Consider the following 17,390-nt stretch of genomic DNA (forward strand, 5'->3'; position numbering starts at 1 on the left):
AGTTCATCCAACATTTGCATTAATATCTGGCAGGTGTCTGTCTGGTATTGTGCTAATGATCTATGTGCAAATGTTCTTATGCATCTTTGGGAGCATTGCTTGCATGGAGGCAAAATGTGAATCAGCCCTGAATCAATGGAGGCCAGTTCATTTGAGCAGATGGGGCGCTGCCCCACCAATCTCAATCTCAGCTAGCCCACACTTCCCTGCCTTCTTCCTTACAAGGAGTCCAGGTGGTGGCACTCCCTACTAACTTTACTCCTCCTTGTACAACTCCACAAGGGAGGATGGGGACAAAACTGGAGTCTGGCTGCACCTACTGTTGGTCTCTCTCCCGTATGCCCTACCAACCCCAAGTGGACACCGGCCAGCTCTGCCCTCAGTGGTGCACTTCAAGAAAATAACTTCTGGTGTTTTGTTCCCTCCCAGCCACTGTACTTGGGAGGCAATATGAGATGCATCCTCTTGAGAAGTTAGAGCAGTTGGTATCACTCCCTCATGTGCTAAGGCGTGGGGTGTCAGGACAGGGCAGTCACTTGGTTCCAGACAGTTCTTGTCCTCGGTGTCCCTTTCCCCTTACTCCCACCCAGGCCTTCCTCTTCTGCTCCCGCTCACTGATATGTTCTCTTGCATTTTTTGGGCTGCAGGACTCTGACTCTCCAAGGCATTCGACAGCTTCTAACAGCTCCAACCTGAGCAGTCCTCCCAGCCCCATCTCTCCTCACAAGACCAAGAGCCTCTCCCTGGAGAGCTCTGACCACGCAAGCTGGGACACATGAACTGCTTCAGCACTCAGATTTTACATCTCAGCAGCTTACTGTCCCCATGACTCTCCGTTTGCTCTCACTGTCATCGCCCCCCAGCTTCCCTCCAAAAGCAGACTAGGGGAGGGAGGGGAGGAAGAGAGCATATCTTGTTTTCTCTGACACAAGCAGCGTAAGCTCCCCCCCGATTCAAAAGTAGCAGCAAGCAAGAGAAAACCTTGAGGAGGGCAGAGTGGGGGAGGGGTTGGTATACAAGAGATATCGGTATATTTGTATTAGTATCTATTTTATTTCATAGGGTTACAGCTGTTTCCATTTTTATGGGTATATTCCACACCATGCCACTGTTCCAAACAAAACATAGTAGTGTTAGACTGACCAAAACAGAATCTGAAAGAGAGAACCAGATTTTGCTTTGAGGCACACAGTATCTCATTGTATTTTTTCAAGAGTTAGCACAGCAACACCCACCCATCTCTGGTGATGGGGCAAAATTTGCCCTGCAGGGGCAGATAACGCACGCTTTCAGCAACCACTCTATTTGAATGTCAATCTGATTGTTGCCAGCAAATCCTTATTGATTTAAAAAGAAATGATGCATATTTTACTACAGTAGAGTTTAAGTAAATACGCAAAATTAAGAGTTAGTACATATGTATATAATAAAAGAAGAAGCATTGTGATGCAGCGAAAGATGGATTCCTATTTAAGAGATCCTTTAATTTAAGAAGACTTGTGTTGTTCCCTTTTTCATACTAAATAATCTATGGATTGAGGATGTGATCTGGATATAGAACATGGCACTGGATAAAAACAGCCTGGAGGGAGATTCCATCCTCACAATGTTCTCTGTAACATTACCTTCTTGTCAGTAGATGAACTAAAGCCATAATTCTCACTTTTTAACTATATCTCCCTCTTCTACTGTCTGCTTCACTGTACAAGCAAAACTCATGATCTGCTGGTCGACAAGCCTGAAGTGAGCTCAAGGGCAGTTTTGCAGAGAATCAGTATTCAGCCCCAAGCAAAACTGAAGTAAATGCAGCCAAAGCCAGCGCAAAGAGAGAACTAGTTTTGGGGCGGCTGGAGCTGGGTTTCCAAACCCATCTGGCCAATTAATACCAGCAACCACTAGCTTGTAAGTTGACTTTCCAAATTTTAGTGATCAGCCTACTTCAGGCAAATTCAAAAACAGCGCTGGTCTTGAAATAGAATCTTTTAAATATATAACTTGCTGTTCTAGCTCCTGAAGGCTATAACGTGCTGTTGGTCTTCAGAATTTGCTAGAATGCCGGGTAGTTCAGGACGCCTATTCCGAAGATGTTTATTATGTCATCCCTGCTCTCCCACCGGGCCTGACCTAGTGTGTTTAGTGCTATCATTGCCGTGAAATACTGTGACGGTTGGATCCCACAGAGATGCACTTGGCAGGGCAAAGCATTCCTCTCTGGAGAGAGCAGACAGTGGAGGTCCATCACCACCTAAACAAACAGTAGCAAGCAGCGCAACCTGCAAATGGAGGGCAAGAACAAAACAATAGAAAAAGCCCACTTGCCTCCTCCTTTTCCTTCTTGAACAAGTTGAGTGCAGTTTGTGATTTGAGACTAGATGAATGTGATTTTTCTAATCCTTGGGATCATTACTACCTTTATGACGTGACCAAGCTCAAGCGGATAAGAGTTTGGATGGTGGTGTGTGTTGAATTTAGAATTCTAGTCTTCTGGGTTTTGGTAACACTTCATGGCTATCATCAAACCATTCCAACCAAACAACAAAAGTGCAACTAATGGTGTTTCCCAGGTTCCCTCTGAAAAATGTCAGCTACCACCATGCAAGGTACTGATTTAGAAGTACTCTGAGATACAGAGCGTTGTCTTTCATGATCTAGCTGTATTGAGTCTGCTAGTTGTTGGTTCTGTGTCTTCTTCTGCATTAAGTGGACTGCCACACCCCAAGCTACCATTTAGCTATTTTATACTGGGGGGAACAGTTGTGGGTGGGTGGGGGGACACACAGCTTTTTTCTACTGCGTATGGTGTCCTAATCCTGTCTGTGGAATTTGGCTTGTCAAGAATCTCCAAGTTGATGATGTGTGTTTTGTTGTCACAGGTATAAACAAGAGATTTGCAAATTGCATTTCATAGCAGCCAGTTTTGACAGTTTTGCTGAGCAGGAAATTAGCATGTCTAAGGGCACAAGGACAGGCATAGTTTAAAATCCATTGACTACTTCTTCAGCATTGGCTACTAAAAGGTTCTACTTCTCTTCCACCCTGTGATATTATCACTCATGCCCACCCACCGTTCTATACACTTGTGAAGAGATTGGACTTAGTTATTTCTGAAATACAACTAGTGGGAAATAGGTTATCTGCTTAAGGCTGCCAGGGCTTGAAATCCACAGTAGGCCCAAGCGATTATCCACTTCAGGAGTTACCTTAGAGGTCCTTGCAAGGTCCTGTGGCAATTGATCTGTGCTCCATCTGAGAAAGAAAATTAGACAAGGTGGCACCTGTCTAGAATGAGAAGAAATTAGCATCCTAAGAGTTACATTTTATACGTTGGCCCATTTCACAAATTAAAAGTATTCTTCTTTTCATGCTGACCTAGGATGCATTCCTAGTACATTATGGACACATTTGAGCATTGGCAGAATTGAAAACATATCTCTGAAATGGTTGGCTGGTGAAGTTAAGCTTTGCTGATAGGCATTGCTCAGTTTCCAGGCACACCTGATTACATTTCTCCAAGCACTTTCATAGTCTCTAGTTGAATCCTGACTCATCTGATGACACCTTTGTGTACATAGTTTGAGGCTATTATTTCCCTACCTGGGCTAATTCAGACACCTCAGTCATTGCCTCTTTTCGCTTTTAGCCCATTTCTTGAGGCTCAATAAATCAGGTGTTGATTGTAAACGAACCTCAGATTGTACAGCTCCGTTATTTTTTCTATATTAAACACACACAGCCTATACATATCATTACTTTTTTCTTTTCAAAACACATTCCTGTCATAATATCCCTTTTTATACTGCTGAAGCAGTCTCATTCGCTGGCTTCTTAAAAGTTAATTTGTGTGTTGTTTCATGTTCCTAACCTGAATTTTTATTTTTTTTTAGAACAGTTTTGGTTTTGCGCGGGGAGGGGGGGAAATACAGTTGATATTTGTGTTACTCTCTCAGGTATTTGAACGCAGCAGGATGTCTTCACACGATAAGCATGGAATGCAATAATGTATTTTGGGCATGAGGTTCACCAGAGGATGTACCCTGAGCACAACTAAGTTTTTGTACTGAAATGATGCAAACCTGGGTAGGTGATTGGATTCAGGGTGGCAGTTTTAAGGTCTCGACTGTGAGAAAATTATCTGTGTCTTTTTTTAGTCAGTGCGCAGTAAGCAGGGCCTCAAATTCTTTTTCCCACCTGCAGAGTCATAAAGAAATTGGGAATCTGAAATCAGGCTTGTTGGGATTTTCTTAGCCTTACACCGTTTCACCACAGGTGTGAAAGTTACCTCTCTCCAACCTACGTTCCATATACAGGTGCCCTGTTTGGAGACCATAGGAAGTGCATATGCCTCAGGGTGAATGTCACTGAGAGGCTCATGACAAAAGTTTAGCCCAGTGCAATAAGGCTTTGTGCCTAGAGGCTAATAAGGGCACAAGCCTGTTTCATTCCAAAATCACAGTCATCAGGCTTTTCCTGGAATAGGGTTCTGAGCTTCTAACTAGTCTACAAGGGGCCTTCAGAGATCAAATATGCTGTAGATTTTCAACTTCTATGACCATGTTGTGCATTAAGGCAATTCCACATGACTTGTCACCTTGTCTTCTTCATTCTATAAATGCTCCCATCCTACATAAGAATTTTTTTCACTCATGAGGAAGCAATCCACAACCAAAAACAGTGTTGGTATTTCACAGTAATTATACCTGCCTTTTTATGTATGATGGTTTCATATCATTTATTTTTAAAAAATATATTTTTAGGGTTTTTTTTTCATTGTAATATTATTGTACAGTTTTGCATGGCCTAGATGTAATCACTTTTTTGTTTTGTTTTAGAGTATAAAAGCTGACAAGTGTACGTGTGGGGGAAAGATTTCTGCTTTTTGCCTCTTCTCACTCTTCTCTTATTTTTGATTTATGCCCTCAATGTTGTAGAGGACATTGTAAGAGATTCTCTGCTCCAGAACAATGATGTAGAGTCTATTGCACAGAAATATTTAAGGTGGATCAGTCAATGATGTAATAAATGACAGGTCACCAATATTTTATGTTGGTAACACTTAATATTAACCTACTTTGATGTATTGCAATAAAACAGGGAACTATTAGAAATACAGATGGTTTGTCTTTTTTCCTACCCCACCAGACTCTTATGAGGCAAGTGGGGCTACAGGGGATATGATGGGGTAGTCACATAATTTCAGCAATTGAAAGTTTTGTTCCTTTCAGCAGGTAGTTTCCTTTGGGATTGCTTTCCCTGCATCTAGCTGCTTCAAGCCATGAGTCATCACACCCATCAACAATGATACAGCTATGAGGAGGCCTAAGCTAGGAGATGCAGAAGGAATACACTGGGTTTGGGGGAAACTCAGACCTTGAAGGCAATTAGGAGGACCGCATTCTACAAACCAGGCCCCCAACCATTAGAGAGGAAGGGCAGCAGAAATGAATTAAAATAAAAAGCAGGTTGTGGTAAGTAGCTTTCAAATGCACAAGATAGAACTCCTCTTGAACAGAAAACTGAGCTTTTCATTAAGAACCTTCTGCCACATGACTTCCTGTTCAGAAGCTTCGTGGTTTTTCTGATTCCAGAGTCACAGAGAAAGGATGCAGTGTTTGCTTTTCAGAATGCTCCACCCCTACAGCCACAGCTACTGGTTGGGAAGGGTACATCACATCCCACACTTGGTTGTGCAAAAAGATCTGTGAGCGGCGCACATAATGGTCCTCATGTGATAGTCACAACATGAAGGGTCTGATTTTATTCAGCACAAAATCAGGCACACTTAACTCCACAGTGAAGTCCATTGATTGGATGCAATCAGTGGATTTAACCACACATAGCTTTGTGTGGTTATTCCTTTAGACTTCCTTCTCTTCCATCCTCAGCTGAGAAAAATCCTTGTTAATGTTGCCTAGTTCCAAAGATAACTTAACAACATGGAGTCGTTTCACACTGAAGTTTTTGTGGTCTTTCCTTTTTGGCTGATTTCTGATGTGTTTTCCCCAGGAAACTCCTTTTTACAAAAGAAACAGCAGCAGCACAGCTAATGCGTGGTTGGCAATACCTCTATAATAGCACTTCTACAACCTCTTATTTTTTCATTTGCCCTTAACATTAGCTGGGTTAAGACAGAATCCAACTTACTGAAAAAAGCAATTCCCAGATGGCAGATGCCTTGATCAGAAAGTCTTTCCATGCAAATTACTTTTTATAATAGCTCAGTGTGGAAACCCTACTGGAACTGGATTTGAGGTAGAGGTTTTAGTGGGGTTTTTCCTCCCCTGCTTTTGAGGCAGTTATAAAGCTTACAGCCTTCAGGGATTTTAAAAAATGATTTTAACATCTTTGCAGTTTAGTGAGAACTCCCTCCGACTTCCCTACAAAGAGGATTAGGTGAACATAAAGATAGGGCTGCTCAGACACAGGAAGCAGTCTGCTTTCGAATACAGGAATGAAATCCTTCAAGTGACCTTTTGTGCAAACTAGGTTTAATAGGTATCCTTTCCGTGACGATTTTTGCTTATCCATAGCTGCTGTTTTACATCTGCTCAATCAGGGTCTCAACTGGTATCCAATGTGTTTGGCGCAACAAGTCCCCTTGTCAGCTTTTTATACTTTTTATCAGTGCTTTAACCATCTCTTCATATTTCACCTTCGCCACCCCCCTTCAAATTACATACTTTAAAACGTTGGGTTTTTTTGGAGAATCAAAGTGTAAAAAGCATTTTCTAGTTTGAATATGTCAAACGACAAATGGTTTACATGCCAGATCAGCCAACATTTTAACTGTAATTAAATATAGAAGCTTAAAAGGATACAGATTTCAGTTATTCTTCTCATAAAGTCAAATTTTAAATGAAGTTAACAGAGCACAACTGCGAAGAGCAGCCCAGAGGAAAAAGTAAGTTCGCTACAGTCCTCCATATGCATGCAAGGGGGTTGGGTATTTAAGCCCTGCCTGCCAAGGTGGCACAACTCCCACCATCGCCATGCATGCAGAGACCTAACTCCTGCTCTGTGAGGCTTTCTGTGCAGTTGAAAACCCTAATTGCAGAGGGTTATAAATCACCCAAGGTGGCACCACCTGTAGAGCAGGCTCCTGGCCTCAAGCAATGCACCAACATGGCAACAGTAGGAGGAGTTGTGCAGCTCTGGCAGGCAGGGCTCTAAGCAGGTCCATCACACAAGTAACTCCTAAAGGGGGCTTGCATCTCAAATGTGAAGCTTATAAACAAAGAGCAGCACTAGGAACTAATCGAACAATAGGGGCAAGTAAGTAAACTTCCTGCATTCTTGCCATCATCTAACTAGCATTCCTACATGCAGCATGTCAAATAAGCGGGCGCCCAACATGCAAAAAGGTAAGAGAACAGTGTGCCACACAATTTGGGCCGATTCATAAAATCTTAACAACAACTCCTCTTTTGTAATGGTTTGCATTTGGATTGTTAATAACCTCCCAAAAATAGGTGATAGTTGTCCACACACCTGACTTGCTAAATGTCTCGTTATTCAAACGAATAGGGCCAAATGGTGCCAGGCCTCGAGCCGTGTTACTGTGAAGTTCCTAAAATCTGAATGGTCTAATGAAATTTTGCCCTTGCTTGTGTAAACTGGAATTCAGGGTGAAACACAGAAATTGATTCAACATACTTCTTCATGCAACACATAATTTACGAAATGCATCTCCCCAAGATTTGAATGAAATAATGGAGGATAAGCAGCCATGACTGCTAAACTGGACCGTTACATTCAGAGGCATTCCCTGAATACCATGGGCTGAGCATAAGCCAACAAGGAAGGATTTATAAATTCTTATGGCACAACTGCATGACATTCCCATAATTTACCAGTCCAATACAATCTGCTGTAACTTGTCTCTAATCATCATCTTCACCACTGCACTTCCACTATGGGTGGAGATGGAAGATCTCTTTTGAGTTATAGGACAACTTCTATTGTCTGCCCAGCCAGATATTGCTTCCCTGCTTTAAAGGTGAAAACTAAAATTGTCAGCAGAATATAGTGCTTATGAAACAAAGTAGTTAAGAGGCATTACTGGAACAGAATCAGAGTAAGCAGAAGCGAAAAAGTACCCATACACTTGCTGCTTCTTCCAGGTTAGTAAACAACAGCCAAGCCACCTTCTGCACAAGCACTTCTTTATTGGAAATCGGTTGAAAGTTGTACAGCTACAACTAACTGTTGTACAAAAAAACCCCTCCCAAAATACATTTGCCGAGTTGCCTCCAATTGCTTAAAGTTGTGCGTTCAGCTATTTTAATGTATATTATGCTTTCCAACAAAATCTTGAAACACCACTGATAACACAGCAGTATCAATCTCCCCACGCCCATCAAAGGTTGCATTACAAAGATGCAGGCATGAAGGTGGAGATAGTTCAGCTTCACTGCTGGGTTTCTATAAATGCCACAGTTAAGAGCTTTGGCTTCTCTAATTCTCCATTTAACGAGAGAACCCCATTAGCTACATTGCATATACATTCAGCTCAAGAGAATCAGATGGCTGCCACATTTGAAATTAGGGCATTCTACATACGCCACTGCACCACTTTCTATCAGATCCTTGGAAATATTCACTTTCCTTGAAAACTTAAGAGACTGAAGGCATAAAATAGGCTATGTACACATCTTACACTGCACCATCAGGAGATCCCGACCTTTATGGATTCCCAGCAAGCATCATACAAAAATAGTATTCTCTTGTGAGTTGTGTTGGCAATCTAAACTTCATAGTATGAAACCATTTGTATCCTGCCTTAGAAGAAGAAAAATTAAAGGACCTATGAAAAAAGGGTGGGGGGAGAAACCACAGACATTTGGAGAACTACAAAACAATTTCAATGCCAACTTGTTTTGGTTCTCTTTCCACCACCCCTTGCTTTGTTTTGTTTTCAATAAAAAAAAACCAAATTGGTACACAGCTATCAGTATTAAAATCTGAAAAAGAGAGCTGATACCTGGGACAGTGAGATACAGAGCTGCCTAACCTTCCCTCACAATCCCTACACTAGGCTACAACCATTTTCCTGTAAAAAGAGAGGCTACACAGGGAATCAGGTGAGTGTAAAGTGGAGGAGAAAAGTCCAACAAAAGAACAACACTGTCCTTAGAACCGGGTATTCTGCTTCCAGGAGCCAGGCTGCTGGTGTTCTGGGGGGTATGAGAGAAAAGACACCGCACTATGGTTTGCTAGAACCTTGGTGATTGGCCATAAACCCAAGGGGACATTCAACAGTTCTGTGCTACTATTCCTTCCTTGCCTTTCTACTCCAGTATTTTCTGTAGGCTTCCTGAAACATGTCCTTGCATGGAATTTGGGCCTTCAGCTTGGAGCAAATGAGGAATGAGCCTCCCATTTTCCGATGGAGAGAGTAGGTCTCCTCGGGGGGTGGGACTAGCCTATGCTTCAGCATGACTGGAATTAAGCCATGTATCTTCTCGGTGGTGTTTTGGTTGCCGAAGTCAAAAGGTTCACTGGATGCAAAAGCTTCTCCAAGGATGAGGACAGCATTCAAGTGGGCGTCTTCCATAGCCTGAGCAAAACAAAAATGGAAAGAAGGGTGGTTCTGATCAGCTGTTCTGAATAGTTCTACAGAGGAAAAAGAAAGTAAAAAGGCAGCTACCGTGTAACTCCTAACTCTACAGGTCATGAAAACGACGAGGAAATATCCCATAAACAGCAGAATAGTTAATCTCTCTAGCTCTGGAATAAACATTCACAAATAACTATAACAGGCTCAGCCCACTTAGCACCGAGAGTCAATTATTGCAGGAGTTGTAGTCTGGAGGGATAAATGTTCTATTTGTCTGCTCATAAGCAGAGGCAGGCAGACTTTAGGCAGGTCTACCAGGTGGTGCCAGGTGTGACTGGCATGGTGGTGGAGATGTCAGTGGGCTTTGCTTTTTAAGACAGTGTACACCAGGCAGTGTCAGAACCCAACACTTCCAATCCTGTGCCTGTTTATTCAGAAGCAAGTGCCACTAATCACAACCCAACACAGCTACTGTGAAGGACATACAAGATCAAGGACTATTTCCTTCACAGCCTAATGTGGCGGCACAGACTTCCCATATGATCAAGGGTAGCAAGGAGAATGTTCCTCCAAGCTGCTGACCCTTAATAAACTACCTCTCACTTTCATTGTTAATTCAAATGGGGACTCTCTGAACAGGAGTCTTTCTCCACAGGGAGAAAAATGAAGGACTGCACCCATATCAGGTTTTCACCAGGCCACAATTCTACAATATTACAGTGCATTATATATAAAAAAGTCAAGCTAAATTCAAATAAAATTATTGCTGTCAGCAAAGAGTATTGCGAGGCCAGCAAAGTGGATATTCTGTTACTTCCTGCCACCATATTTGAAATGCTAAAAATCTTGGAATTACCCTACTCAAAAATCAAAGGAACATCTCCACTGCCCCAACAATGGAGACCCAATTTAGAATACTTCCAGCTCTACCACCATCCTTCTATGTGACCATGACAGCTCCAACACCCCACAACTCCCCAATCCCATAACTGCAATCCACCAGAATAAAACTTGAATGACAACGCTTTGGAGCCTGCTTAGAAATAATAGGAAACTGCCTCATCCTGTATGTGAGTGTCTGAGGGCCCTGCTCCTTCTTGCCACTCACCATCTGGCCTGGGGCAGCACAAGGACTGCTGCGCTCTGCTGCCCAGGAGGACTCTCCTGTGTGAGTGTCTGAGGGCCCTGCTCCTTCCTGCCACTCACCATCTGGCCTGGGGCGGGGCCTGAAGCCTCATAAGGACTGCTGCGCTCTGCTGCCCAGGAGAACTCTCCTGTATGTGAGTGTCTGAGGGCCCTGCTCCTTCTTGCCACTCACCATCTGGCCTGGGGCGGGGCCTGAAGCCTCATAAGGACTGCTGCGCTCTGCTGCCCAGGAGGACTCTCCTGCCTGTGAGTGTCTGAGGGCCCTCCTCCTTCCTGCCACTTACCACCTGGCCCAGGGCTGGGCCTGACGGGCCTCACTAGGACAGTTGCTGTTACTGCTGGAGGGGTGCAGAGTGCTTTTAAAATGTTTTAAAATTTTTATTTTGAATTTTTTGTATGTGGAGGTGGTGGCGTGGGGTGGATGTTTATTGGGCCTGGGAATTTGTCTGATTTTATGTTTCTGTAATTTTTATTGTTTTTTGTTTGTACTGTTTTATTTGTGTTTGGTTTTTTTTAAAGGGGTAATTTTTTCTTAAGGGGAGGGGTCAGGGCTGCCGGTGAATGGGCCCCAGCCCACAAAATGGCTGGGATATGTTTCACAGGGGGGAATGCACTGGGACAACCGATCTCAGTGATCACGGGTAGGAGGAGGAGTTACGCTAAGACCAGACCATGTCATTATAGAGGAGGCAGGTTTAGTCGTTGTCTGAGGACTATCCCTGCCTCCGGGTCTGGTCCTGACTGGATGGATACTAGAATCAGCAAGGGATACCCACATGACCTGAAAGTGTTGCTGTGCAACGCCAGGTCAATGATTCATAAGACCACTGCCATCCATGACTTGATCATGGATGGAGGACTTGACCTGGCATGTGTAACAGAGACTTGGTTGGATGAAGCAGATGGGCCTGTCCTTGCCGCTGCTTGTCCACCAGGTTTCTCTTACGCACAGCAACCCAGGTCATGTGGGCAGGGAGGGGGGGTTGCAGTGATTTTTAGGAAGTCATTAGTTTGCACCAGGCGTCCTATTGGGAAGACCCAGTTTTCTGAATGCATGTTCTGGAAGTTGGGCAATAGGGGCAGTACAGGATTCCTTTTGGTGTACCGACCTCCCCGCTGCACCAAGGATTCCCTGTCTGAGCTGCTTCAGGTCATGGCGGATGTTCTCCTGGAGACACCTAGCTTGGTTGTCCTAGGGGATTTTAACATCCATGCCGACACGACCTTACAAGGGGCCGCTCGGGACTTCGTGGAAAGCATGGCCTCCATGGGGCTGTCCCTGAATAAGTCTGGCCCAACCCATAGCCGCGGACATGCCTTGGACCTGGTGTTTACCTCTACGGATGTTGGTGATCTGACACTAAGTAAAAGTGAAATGAAAGAAGTGCCATGGTCAGACCACTTCCTGGTGCAACTGGACTTCTCTGCGACCCATCCCCTCTGCAGGGAGGTGGGACCGATTCGGATGGTCCGCCCCCGCCACTTAATGGATCCAAATGGTTTCCAGAGAGTGGTAGGGGATGCTTTATCCCATGTTGATGGCCTTTCAGCCGATTCCCTGGTGGCCCGCTGGAATGTGGAGTTAACCAGGGCTATTGACTGTTTGGCTCCGAAGCGCCCTCTCCGATTGCATGGAGCCCGGAGAGCCCCGTGGTTTTCCACGGATCTGAGGGCAATGAAACAATCGTTGAGACGGCTAGAGCGGCGGTGGCGGATAACTCATTCCGAATCTGACCGGACACAGGTTAGAGCTCAACGTCGAGCCTACCAAGTGGCGATAGCGACGGCGAAGAAGACTTTCTTCACCGCCTCTATTGCATCTGCAGAAAACAGCAGCAGGAGACTCTTTCAGGTGGTTCACAATTTAGCGGAACCACCTGTAACATCGGGGCCCAGTACGGGCCACATGTTCTCCTGCAATGATTTTGCAAATTTTTTTGCAGATAAAATCGCTCAGATTCGGGAAGAAGTAGACTCCACCGTGGGAGCAGGGCCGGGGCAGGAGAGTGCTAGAGTCCTGTCTGGTCAAGTTGTGTGGGATCAATTCCAATCTGTTACCTCCGAGGATGTGGACAGGCTGCTTGGACGAGTGAAGCCAACCACCTGTCTCCTAGATCCTTGCCCATCCTGGCTTATAAAAGCTAGCCGGGAAGGACTGGGCGATGGGCTCTGCGGGGTGGTGAATGCTTCCCTCCGTGAGGGAGGCTTCCCAGACCCGCTGAAAGAGGCGGTTATTAAACCGCTTCTTAAAAAACCATCTTTAGATGCGGCCACGATGGCCAATTATCTCCCAGTCTCAAACCTTCCATTCTTGGGCAAGGTGATTGAGCGAGTGGTTGCTGAACAACTCCAGGCATGCCTGGAAGAAGCGGACCATTTGGATCCCTTCCAGTCGGGATTCAGGCCTCATCATGGGACTGAAACTGCCTTGGTCGCACTGGTTGATGATCTCCGGCGGGCTAGGGACAAAGGTGAGAGCTGTTTCCTAGTTCTGCTGGATCTCTCAGCGGCGTTTGATACCATCGACCATGACATCCTTCTGGACCGTCTTGAGGGGCTGGGAGCTGGGGGCACTGTCATACAGTGGTTCCGCTCCTTCCTCCTGGGCCGTGTTCAGAAAGTGGTGGTGGGGGATGAGTGTTCAGACCCCTGGGCTCTCACTTGTGGGGTGCCCCAGGGTTCTGTCCTCTCCCCCATGCTTTTCAACATTTACATGCAGCCGCTGGGAGAGATCATCAGGAGGTTTGGGCTGGGTGTTCATCAGTATGCAGATGATACCCAGCTCTACCTCTCTTTTAAATCAGAACCAGTGAAGGCGGTGAAGGTCCTGTGTGAGTGTCTGGAAGCGGTTGGAGGATGGATGGCGGCTAACAGATTGAGGTTGAATCCTGAAAAGACAGAAGTACTGTTTTTGGGGGACAGGAGGCGGGCAGGTGTGGAGGATTCCCTGGTCCTGAATGGGGTAACTGTGCCCCTGAAGGACCAGGTGCGCAGCCTGGGAGTCATTTTGGACTCACAGCTGTCCATGGAGGCACAGGTCAAATCTGTATCCAGGGCAGCTGTTTACCAGCTCCATCTGGTACGTAGGCTGAGACCCTATCTGCCTGCAGACTGTCTCGCCAGAGTGGTACATGCTCTGGTTATCTCCCGCTTGGACTACTGCAATGCGCTCTACGTGGGGCTACCTTTGAAGGTGACCCGGAAACTACAACTAATCCAGAATGCGGCAGCTAGACTGGTGACTGGGAGCGGCCGCCGAGACCATATAACACCGGTCTTGAAAGACCTACATTGGCTCCCAGTACGTTTCCGAGCACAATTCAAAGTGTTGGTGCTGACCTTTAAAGCCCTAAACGGCCTCGGTCCAGTATACCTGAAGGAGCGTCTCCTCCCCCATCGTTCTGCCCGGACACTGAGGTCCAGCTCCGAGGGCCTTCTGGCAGTTCCCTCACTGCGAGAGGCCAAGTTACAGGGAACCAGGCAGAGGGCCTTCTCGGTAGTGGCGCCCGCCCTGTGGAATGCCCTCCCATCAGATGTCAAAGCGATAAACAACTACCTGACATTCAGAAGACATCTGAAGGCAGCCCTGTTCAGGGAAGTTTTTAATATGTGACATTTTAGTGTATTTTTCATCTCTGTTGGAAGCCGCCCAGAGTGGCTGGGGAAACCCAGCCAGATGGGCGGGGTACAAATAATAAATTATTATTATTATTATTATTATTATTATTATTATTATTACTATTATTATTATCATTATCATTATCATCATCATCCTGACTCAGAACACTGGTCCATCTATCTCAGTATGGTCTACAATGACTGGCAGTGGCTCTCTGACATTTCGGACAGGGGACATTCCTAGCCTTACCGAGAGATGCCAGGGATTGAACCTGGGACATGAGACACCCGGGAAGTGTGTTTTATAGCGTCCTTGCCAACTACCCACACTTTGCTGGAAACAAGCTTCCAAACCTCCAATATCCCAAACTTAGGATATTCTCCTTTACAGGCTCAAGCCAGCTGCCCCGATCATACCCCCATATATTAGAAGAATGAGTGAATATCCTGCATGACAAATTAAGCTGGATTTGAAAGGAGTGATGGGATATGCCACTTAAGCGCTGCAGCTAATGTCGACCCCCATGGTGGCATTGGCAAGAGACATTTAGGTTCTATAGATACAATAAATAGGTAGCTTCAAAAGGGGAGTAATTATTTAGCTGAAGTTTCTAAAGAAGACTGAAGTCGCACCGGTAGCTAAACAAAGAGTGGATTGTTATGTACCTTGTTTTCATAGCCAGTTAGGAATTTCATTTCTATTGATTTCTTCAGCACCTTCTCTCTGTCCATGTCAGCAGCTGCTTTGATTAACTGTATTGGAAGAAGAAGAAAAATTCAAAAGCCAGAAGGTGTAGGTGGGAGCCAATCCTATTAAGCACTTCAATAGCAAGGAAAATCCTTTACTCAGAAACATGGTCAATACTAGGAAAGCTATATGTTTTCATCCCACAAAAAAGAATTCGCCCAAGCCTTTAAGAAGCGTGAGCAGTTTTGAAAGATCACAAACTTCAGCTGTCTTCACTTGAGACCGGAAATGTGATACTAGGATGAAAGGAATGCATGCCCTTGTTTAATGTAGCTTTTTATTGGGTTTTATAAACAAGGATCATGGGAATAATAAATGATACAAATGAGTAGACCAAGTCTTCACATGTTATGTGTATAAAAATAGCATAATGAATTTGCAGAAGTAATGTCTGTGACATACAGTTCCTTATTAGTGGTCAATGAAGAAGTTACTGGTTTGTGAACTGCTTTAAGCGAAGGGAAAACCAGATAGAACAGAGTTAATGGATAACATTCCACATTGCAAAGCTAAATGCCCAATTGGGAGTCCTTGTGGTTATGCTTAAATTAAGAGTTAGTAATGGTCATTTTCCCTCCTGTGTTACCAGTGAAACAATAAGAAATGTTGGTATACTGAGAATGGATGCCCTAATTTAACATGGCTAGTTACAATTGAAACACAGGACACATCCCAACCCATGAAAAATCAGCAGGCAAAAGGGGACTCTACTCTTTGCTGGCAGCATGGAACCCTTTTCAAGAGTCCAGATGTTTGCCTTGAGCAGATACGGCCAGAAAGGGGAAGAATACTTTTCTCAGAATGGCATTTGTTTTTAGACTACTAGGAAAATATTGCAGTTTTCACTGCACAAGTCCCACTTAAGAGAAAATCTCTGGGTCCTGCGCAACAATAACTATTTCACTGGGAAAGGACCAATATATTCCCTATGGCAGTTTGCTAAAAGGCAATTTTGAGTCTGTCCACAAGAACAATAGAATATGTACTTGGGACATTTAAATAAAAACAAACAGCAACACATCTTAAGCGTTACTAAGGTTTTAAAAGCGATTTCCCTCACACCATCAACTCCCTTTGCACATTTTAAAAAATCCACATTAGGAAAAAGTGAATTATGACAGCAGTCCAAGTTCTCCAATTTTAGAATGCAACAAAGTTGGGCTGCCTGAGATAAGGGAGAACTAAAAAGCCAGTTAAACCTCTAGCTTTCTTTCAATCCAGCGACTTACAAGTCAAACATGCTTCTCAAGCCCACAAAACAACAAATCATCACAAAAGGTTTTAGGGGTCCTCACCTCTATGTAGAGGTCTGTGAATTCCTCATCAAAACCCCGGGTTGCGCCAAAATCCAGAAGCGCCACCTGAATGAGATGTACAAATGTGTTTTTTTATACTAGAACAGAAATTATTACACTGAGAGCATCCGGATGCTTGTCAGAACAATATTAAGTGCTACAAAAAGCTGGAGTTCTTCATAAAGCCACTTTCTTTTCTCACTTGTTATTGGGATAGGGTGAAAACCTAAAACAGCAACACTTCACAGGTTGCTTTAGTACATGTGCTTTTATATACAAAAACTACATGGCTGGCAAGAACCCTCCTTTCATTGGGAGAATTTCAGCACTTTGTCCCCAGTTCTAACAAAGCTAAGGAAACAAGGACAATTGGACAGGCCCACCTGGTTGGAAGGGTCACATAGCACAAACATGAGGATGGACCAAGTAACCACCATGAAAAGAGGGTCCCCTCAGCAAATTTCAACACAGTGGCTGCAATGCACAGCTATAGGAAGGCACGGGGTTATGCTCAAGCACACATGAATGGGGCTTAGATTAAGATGCAGAATCCCCTGCAATGCACACACCACATTTCCTTAGCAGAACAAGTTAATATGGAAAGGGTCTTCTGGATGTTGAAAGTTTAATAGCCCTTGCTCCAGTGCCCCTAAAGAAGATAAATTTCCCTAGAGCTTGGGGGTGGGGGTGGGGAACCTGCAGCGCTCTGCTTAATTTCTGGCCCTCTAGACCCTGGGAGCCCAAGTCCTGCTCTCTGATATGTGAGAGAGGTAGGTGGGGTGGCACAGAGGAAGAGCTATACCAGGCATAGGCAAACTCAGCCCTCCAGATGTTTTTTGAGGCTACAATTCCCATCATCCCAGACCGCTGGTCCTGTTAGCTAGGGATGATGGGAGTTGTAGTCCCAAAAATCTGGAGGGCCGAGTTTGCCTATGCCTGAGCTATACAGTCCTGCAATGCTGGTTTTTCCAGTGGGTCAACAGCCCTTCAAAAGGAAAACAGGCATCTGGCAGGTGAGAATTTCTTACCT

General features: G+C 44.7%; 2 protein-coding genes across 6 annotated transcripts in view; one reads left to right on the forward strand and one right to left on the reverse strand.

The window, feature by feature from the left end:
- Positions 1-5,105, forward strand: part of CDC42BPA (CDC42 binding protein kinase alpha) — a 159,157-nt gene extending 154,052 nt beyond the window's left edge. For all 4 annotated transcript variants that reach the window (XM_083732036.1, XM_083732033.1, XM_083732034.1 and 1 more), the window contains one exon: positions 648-5,105. In XM_083732036.1, the coding sequence (XP_083588162.1) occupies positions 648-779 (132 nt within the window). In that variant the 3' untranslated portion in view covers positions 780-5,105. The remainder of the gene's footprint in view (positions 1-647) is intronic.
- A 3,037-nt stretch (positions 5,106-8,142) lies between these two features.
- Positions 8,143-17,390, reverse strand: part of COQ8A (coenzyme Q8A) — a 68,042-nt gene continuing 58,794 nt past the window's right edge. For both annotated transcript variants that reach the window (XM_083732434.1, XM_083732435.1), the window contains exons 13-15: positions 16,361-16,426; positions 14,984-15,070; positions 8,143-9,553 (exon numbers count right to left, since the gene is read on the reverse strand). In XM_083732434.1, coding sequence (XP_083588560.1) covers positions 9,266-9,553; positions 14,984-15,070; positions 16,361-16,426 — 441 coding nt within the window. In that variant the 3' untranslated portion in view covers positions 8,143-9,265. The remainder of the gene's footprint in view (positions 9,554-14,983; positions 15,071-16,360; positions 16,427-17,390) is intronic.

The sequence above is a fragment of the Podarcis gaigeae genome (genome assembly GCF_964106915.1).
Source record: "Podarcis gaigeae genome assembly, chromosome: 3".
Lineage (NCBI taxonomy): Eukaryota > Metazoa > Chordata > Lepidosauria > Squamata > Lacertidae > Podarcis > Podarcis gaigeae.